General features: G+C 33.5%; 2 protein-coding genes across 2 annotated transcripts in view; one reads left to right on the top strand and one right to left on the bottom strand.

Moving 5' to 3' along the window:
- Nucleotides 1-2,272, top strand: part of LOC110098384 (protein NRT1/ PTR FAMILY 2.13-like) — a gene marked incomplete in the record, with an annotated part of 7,530 nt that extends 5,258 nt beyond the window's left edge. The window contains 1 exon segment of the mRNA XM_028699435.1: nucleotides 1,714-2,272. Coding sequence (XP_028555268.1) covers nucleotides 1,714-2,082 — 369 coding nt within the window.
- Nucleotides 2,273-5,354: 3,082 nt separating this feature from the next.
- LOC110102495 (uncharacterized protein At1g27050) overlaps nucleotides 5,355-7,806 on the bottom strand; it is a 9,580-nt gene continuing 7,128 nt past the window's right edge. Inside the window, exon 2 of the mRNA XM_020830842.2 lies at nucleotides 5,355-6,267. Within this exon, the coding sequence (XP_020686501.1) occupies nucleotides 6,058-6,267 (210 nt within the window). The 3' untranslated portion in view covers nucleotides 5,355-6,057. The remainder of the gene's footprint in view (nucleotides 6,268-7,806) is intronic.

The raw sequence follows: 7,806 nt of genomic DNA, 5'->3' as shown, positions 1-7,806 counted from the left end.
ATTTCCACATCTTTATTTGCCCGCTATTTTTTTGATACTTTCAAAAAAAATTGTACTATAAAATTACCTTGTACAACTTTGAAAATTTACTTTCTCTATAGTCATTCTATAAAGTAGTATGAAATTTGTTCGAAATTAAAATTGAAAAATAAAAAATTATCAGTAATTTTAATTTGTTTACAAATTAATTTAGTCTTACTTTTAAATAATTAATTTATTTTAGAAAATAAGGTATACTTTATACATTTTTTTTAAGATAATTAGGTCGATTAAAATAAATTTGTACTATTAATTCTTTTGTGCGGATACAGAACGTCATCTGGAGATCAACCAGAATACGTCACATCAATCCTTCACTACCACAGCTCGATATCACTAACATGACACATCCTAATTAATCTCTAGATGACGTTCTAGGTCCGTCCTTCGCACAAAATAATTTCTAAAATTATACACCATATCATATAAATAAACTTGGAATAGTTAAAGTTTATTGATAGTTAAAATTTAGAATCACCCACCGTTGCTTGTCTGGGTGGTGAAGAGCTGGTTGGGCAAAGCCTAGGTCCCTAATTCGAATCCTTTGGCAAGCAGTAAAAACCTTAAGTATTAGTCTATATAAATTGATGTGGATTACATGCTAGATCGACCGGATTTTCACTGGCCTAAATACCGTGCTGCAAAAGGTACAATATGAAGTAATAAAAAAATTGTAGTGGCTAGTTTTATTGATTGCGGTGTGTATGGGGGTTAGGAGAACCAGTACTGTACCTTCCGAACGAAGCAGCACGCAAGATCTGCATATGGTAAAACTCATATGCACAAGTCTACACTCATGTTTTTCATTATAACTAGCTAAGATAGCCAGTACAGCTTTTAAGATTTGAGCTGTTAGATGTTTGCAATAAATGCAGTTCTACCCTTATCTGTTAAGGCTTAGGGTTTGTTTGCAATTACTTTAAAAAAAAAAATTGCAATTTCTTTCTCATTGTTTATAATTTAATTTGGTATTGATTTTTCATTATTTTTTAAGAATTTTTTATGATGAGATGTTTTTTTTTTTTTTTAATTAGAGTTGTTATTGATTTAAAAATTAAAATTTTGAGTATTAAATTAATTATAAATATTAAAATTTAGATTTTATGTGAGGTAGATGCATATAAATCCCCCAAAATTCTATAATGCCACAACTTCCACAGACTTTTTTCTCTCAAACTATTTTTTACACGATGCTACAGACATTCCAAAAACTCCTGAAATACACGACAGAACGAATTGAAAGCGAAACAAGCAGCTGTTGGTGGCCCTTCACTATTGGCTTTAGCTTTTGACTCAATCAATAAATAATATGCTGTGCTAAATTTCGTCTTCAAAAGCAGCTTTTTAATACAAAATTAAAAAAGCTACTTTAAAAAGAAAAAAGAATGCCGTCCCAAGCGAAGCCTTAATCGCATATCTGAAATACCTTTATATAACATATTTAGACTTCTTTTGGGGCAGCTTTATTACCGCTTCTTAAAATAATTTTTTATAAGTCATCTCAAACGAAGCTTTACTTACTCCTTTTAATAGTCATATCATGTAAACTGTTCAAGCAAAGTCAGTTCAAACAGCAATCATTTTAGACAAGAATGTATCTATGTTAATCATAAGGTCAAAAGAATAAAGTTCAACAGGTGAAACTATTAAAGTAAATCAGTAACTTCTGTGCAGGTGGAGTTCTACAACCAGCAATTTCCAGAGCAAATGCAAACAGTGGCAGGCTCCCTTTTCTATTGCAGCCTGGCCGGCGCCGGCTATCTCAGCAGCGTACTCATTGCTGTCATACAAAAGGCCACTGGCCGGAATGGCAGGAACAGTTGGCTGGCCGGAGATATCAACTCCGGCCACCTCGACTACTTCTACTATGTCATAGCAGTTATGGGTATGGTGAACTTTCTTTACTTCTTAGTATGTGCACATTTCTACCGTTATAAGGGGATGCAGAAAGAAGAGAAGCTGGGTGGTGGTGGTGGTGGCCTGCAGGAGCTGGCTGAGGAAGCTTTTGTTAGGGAAAAGGAAGACAATGGGGTGAAGGAGTAATGAGATTTTGAAACTTTTTAAGTTTGGATAGAAATATGTTTGTCAGTATATATATATCTTCATGAATCTTAATTATTGTGGGGGTATGATTGATCAGCTAATGTACAGACCTACTTGCCTGGCTTTTTATCATTTTATTTTATGGTTGTTTGCTTTTTTATTTTTTGATATATATTTCTCTTCTTGATAAGTTGGTTTGGGTGGAAAACTAGTGAAGTGGTTCATGAAGCTGAAGTGAAAAGTTGTTGGCTTTTTTTGGTATTTCATTTATAAAGAGCTTATAAAATACATTCCTTGTGATGTGTCATAGTGTTTGCTACCTACATATGACATAAATTTAATGAGATCTTTTGTTTAATAAGTTATAATTAGAATAATTGAGGATATTTAGAACTAAGAGGTTTAGTATTAGTATAATAAAGATTATATATTGTTGAGGGCTTAAGTTCTATATACTCTCAAGCTTGAAAGTTCTCAACATTGACCATCATTTATCATTAGAATGAAATTTTATTAATAACAAGGGTCGTATTTTAATCATCCAGGGAATTCTTATCATAAAATTGTACGTTGTATTCTAACCAGTCAAGAAATTATTCAAATCATTTCGAGTTTAACTTAGGTGCAGTATTTCCTATTATTGTCTGAGGAAAATGATAATTTTTTGGTACAAGGATATTGCTCATACATGATTTGATATAGAGATGTTGCTATATGAAATAACTTGAGTCCCACCCTAAGTTATATGGGGATCCACCCCTAGCCGTGCACCAAAGTTCAGTCAACCTGTTATGGCACAATGACAATCAATACTATATTTTGAGCTTTGTTTATAACTATGGTTAAAGACCACCAAAACCTTTGGCCCAAATAGATTGAACAACTAGATCTTGACTAAATCATTGGCTTTGATACAATTGTTAGGAGGATGTAACAACATGACCCTAGTTTAGCCATTCATCAATCCAAAAACTAAATTTATGGGATATAATTCTTAAAATAGTATGTAGCAAACACAATGAATCAGGTTCACAACAAACATAGAAATGCTTCAAAGAACTATGCAAAAAGGGAATTAATTACAGAAAGGCAAAAAACTCAATTTTATAAATTGGTAAGTTAAAACAACAATGTTAAATACATCAACTATTGGTTGTATAGCAAATTTGAGTGTTTTATGCGGATATATGACAAAAGCAGCAACAACAACAACAACAACATCAAGCCTTTATCCCACTGCGTTGGGTCGACTACATAAATCATTTTTTTTTCCTTTGTCCTATTAAGAGTCTAAAAGTTTTAGTTTTAGTAGATCTAAAGCTGAATATTTTAATTGTAATTTCAGTAATAATAGATCTAGTGGATGATTGTGACTTTGGGCAATCAAGTCATTAATAAGAGTACACATTCAAGATATCTTGGGTCTATTGTTCAGAGTGATGTTGAAAGATGGGGATATTATTAGTAGAATTCAAGTTGGGTGGTTGAAGTGGAGGAATGCATCAGGTTTGTTGTGTGATAGAAAAGTACCCCTCAAACTTAAGGAAAAATTCTATAAGATGTTGGACAGACCTGCAATGCTTTATGACGCAAAATATTGGCCATTAAAAGACAAGCGTAATATTAAGTTAAGTGTTGCAGAGATGAGGATGCTCAGGTGAATGAGTGACTTTACTCTTAGAGATAGGATACGAAATGAGCATACACGTGAAAAGATTGAAGTAGCTCTAGTGGAAGATAAGATCAGCAAGAGTTGCTTTAGATGATTTGGTCACATAAAACGGCCTTCCACTGACCCGGTTAGAAAAATAGATGTATTATATTTAAATGAGAATTTGACTCTTAACAAGACACAATCGAGAAAAAAGATTCGAGTAGTCAATCCCACGTAGTGGAATAAAGGCTTGAGATGCTGTTATTTTTGTTGATTTGTCCTGTTAAGAGTCAAATTCTCATTTTAAATCTAATTAAAAAATGTCATTTCTAATATTTTTTAACCAAACCTTTTTAGATCTACCTCTACCTTTCTTAACATTGATCAAATATAATACATCTACTTTCCTAAGTGGGTCATTAAAAGGCCGACATTTTATGTGACCAAACCATTTAAGACGACTCTCTCTAATCTTCTTTACTATTGAAGCTACTCCAAACTTTTCACATATATGCTCATTTCGCATTCTATCTCTAAGAGTAAAGTCACTCATCCACCCTAGAATCCTCATCTCAGCAATACTTAACTTAATTGTATGTTTGTCTTTTAATGGCCAACATTCTGCGCCGTAAAGCATTGCATGTCTCATCACCATCTTATAAAATATATGACAAAACTACCAAAGATAAATATAACTATTCAAGAAGATGGTTAGGAGTAGCAGCTATTGATTCAGATTGAGAAATTTTAAAGTTTGGATCATTCAGGCGTATACAACAAAGGACGGCAAATGCACAAATAATGATGAATATAAAACTAATGTGAAAGTACTAAAAATAAGAGCAATAATAGAAGGTTACATGGGTATAAATCGAGTAAAATATATGTGCATGTGTGCATATATATCAGAAAGGGAAAGCTATGTTAAGGATATCTAAGTTTATATCTTGGTATAAAACTGAATACCCAGTGATTTCATATTACAAAGCCAGAGAGCACAAAATTTTCATAGAAATCATAGCCTTCTTATACTTCAGAGACATTGTGTTATTTAACCATCTATTTTAAGCTTTCATATAAAGCATATAAGTACTAAAATAAAACAGCACATTATCAGCAGACATGTATGATCTCATGATTTCTTAGATCGCTTCTAATGGGGTCTGGGAACCACTAGAATAGGCTTCTGCATAGAACCACAAATTTTCCTCCTTGACATGTTGAAAAGATGTAATCTGTCAGCTAACCTTATAAATCTATCTAATGTTGGCTTTGCAAAGCAATATTTAAGTTAAATGAGTCAGTTCATCCATTATCTACATTTATGCACAGTACTGCTATTTATATCATTCAATTCAGTCATTTTCTTCCAGAAGTCATAAGGCAATATATCATTTCTTTCCATCTTAGAACAGCAAAATCATAATGCTCAATAGTAACACATAAAATTTCCATAACGTCTCCGGCTGCAAGAAATCTTTGGTGGCCAGGTAAGCCAAGCTAGGTGGAGAATATAGCAAAAAAAATAAAAAAATAAAAAATAATAATAATAATAAAAAAGGTGGAGAATATAGCAAGAACTTCAAAGAATACAAGTATTCCAATGCTAGGCCGGTGCTAGATCCTTGCAAGCTACAAATGGAGGTGCATAGCATCACGCAGGAAGTTAATATATCAAGAAGAATACATAAATGGTTGTTTGATTTGCTAAAATCCTAGTTTTCAAATGATAGTAACTGAATTACTGACATTAACTGTTACCCAAACAGCCCAAAAATCTAAAAAATCATTGGCACGGCAAACTAGCTCTTATGTAACTTATTAACTGGCTCATCTCAAAGAAATTAACATAAAAAGAGCTAGGCTCAGTCGGTTACATCCCTTTTGAATTTTATAGGCAAAGAAAAAGGGAGCTTTAAACATGTAATTATATTATAAAGTTATCTACGCCGAAGAAGCCCGGTACCAACTGTAACAAGTCAACTACTACTGGGAATTCTTTGGCAGATGCCAAATGAAAACCTTTTTGTTTAAGCCTTAAATATCAGGAAGGGAAGATATAATTAAAAATAAGAAAATGGTCAAATTGATCCATTGACTCGTTATGAATGATCAAAATAATCATCAACTATATTAAAAGATCATTTTAGTCCTCAACTTCTTAAAGAGGAATCAAAATAATTCCACCATGGGACTATTTTAGTTCCTTTTAAAGACATGAGAGTTTAAAATGGTCTTTTAATATAGTTGTGGACCATTTTGATCATTTATAAAAAATCAAGAGACCATTTTGATCATTTTTTCAAATAAAAATATTGTTTTTAGAAAAGATCGTCATAAGCTTTGATTTCCCTTTCAGTATAGGACGATTCTGACCCATTCTTAGCCGCTATTGTACCTGGAATAATCTGCTTCTTACTTCTACCAAGTCTGCTCAGAGGTCTTTCTGATCGCACAAGTTTGGAAGTGGAAGAAGATCTAACTCCTATCCTCCAATGTGTCACGGGATCACTTGCCCGAACCACTTGAAGCTGTAATACAAAGACCAAGATAGGAACCTTAAGTGAGAAACCATAAACTTAAGAAAGTTCCAATCAATTTAGAAAATTGGGTTGGGAAATAAGCAAGAAGAAATCCACCCACCACGGATTGATCTTACTCGAGGTTCTTATCTTGGAGGAGAAAGTCAGAGTTCTTTACTACCTTTGTTAGGAGGAAACTACAACTTTGGTCCCTCACTTTAGGGGGTGTTATAGTTCAATTGCCAAACTTACAATTTTAACCTTATTTAGCCCACTGATTTTTTCAATGACCCATATCATCACCAAAACACTCCATTCCATTGTTTCTAAACTCCTCCAAGTGATAGATGTCATTCAATCTAAATCCCACACTTAGATGATCAAATCCTACCATACATTTAGCATAGCCACTTGTCATCAAAATATAAAATATGTAGGGAAATGAAGTTATGGCTTATGTCATAAAAAAAGCATAATGGTAATTTTCCCAATGTATCATTTAAAAATTAATTTCATAATTTCATACATAATGGTGCAATGCTTCATAATATTTTTGATGTAGAACGGAAACGAATTGGCTTTGCTACGGAGAGGATCTCCTCTCCAAAATCTAAAATTCAGCGAGTTGTATGGCTTAGGAAATCCAAACAACAACTATACGAGAGCATTGGACAGCAGTATGAGGATTCTGGCAGCAAGCTACACTAACTTTCCTTTGATGGAATTTCCAGGACAGCAGCAATTTTGAAGCTTCACGGTGCTGGGAAACAAATAAACCTTGCGGAAAATCTCTGGTTGCAATATTAGTAGATGGAGATTTGATTTAGAGGAGGGAAACGTAAATAGGAAAACCTGAAATTGAGTTCAGCCAAGCAAGAACTAGGTTGGGTGGGGGAAATTTGAAATTGATTTCAGATTTTCCGAAATTTAATTGGGACTTTGTAATTTCAAATTTTGAAATTTGAAATTTAGGCTTAGGAGGAAAATTAGGAATTAATGGGGCGTTATTTGGAGCCATGAATTAAGCTCTTAATTAAGGGGAGGAGTAATGAGTGGCCAGCCATGAGGAGAGAGGGAAGATTTGTTTCAATAAGTGGTCCCCCCCCCACGTGAATAAATAAGACTAAATCAAATATGAAATCTGATTTCAAATTTGCTCTAAGAAAAGAATTTCCTAAATGGACTGAAGCATTAGGAAACGTTAGAATTTTAACAATTAATTGATTCTAAGAAAAATGGCAACTTTCTGAAATCTGATTTCAGATTTTTGCTCTCATAAAGAATTTCCTAAATGGTCTAAAGCATTCGGAAACATTGGAATTTCTACAGTTAATTGATTCTAAGAAAAGGGCAACTTTTCTAATAGCTTGGGATGCAAGTTAGGAAAGAAATTGATGCACCTGAAATTGAATTTCAAAATTTTGGAGAAGGTTGGCCGGCGGGTTGGTGTGGGGTGGTGGGGAGTTAATGGAGAAAAGGGGAGAGGCTAGAATTCGGCCGCCAAACGAATTATGGGGAAGAGGAAGAAGATGAAAATGACTACGAAAA

This window comes from Dendrobium catenatum, unplaced genomic scaffold (assembly GCF_001605985.2).
Source record: "Dendrobium catenatum unplaced genomic scaffold, ASM160598v2 fragScaff_scaffold_1284, whole genome shotgun sequence".
Classification (NCBI taxonomy): Eukaryota; Viridiplantae; Streptophyta; class Magnoliopsida; order Asparagales; family Orchidaceae; genus Dendrobium; species Dendrobium catenatum.
This window is presented reverse-complemented; position numbering and strand designations above follow the sequence as displayed.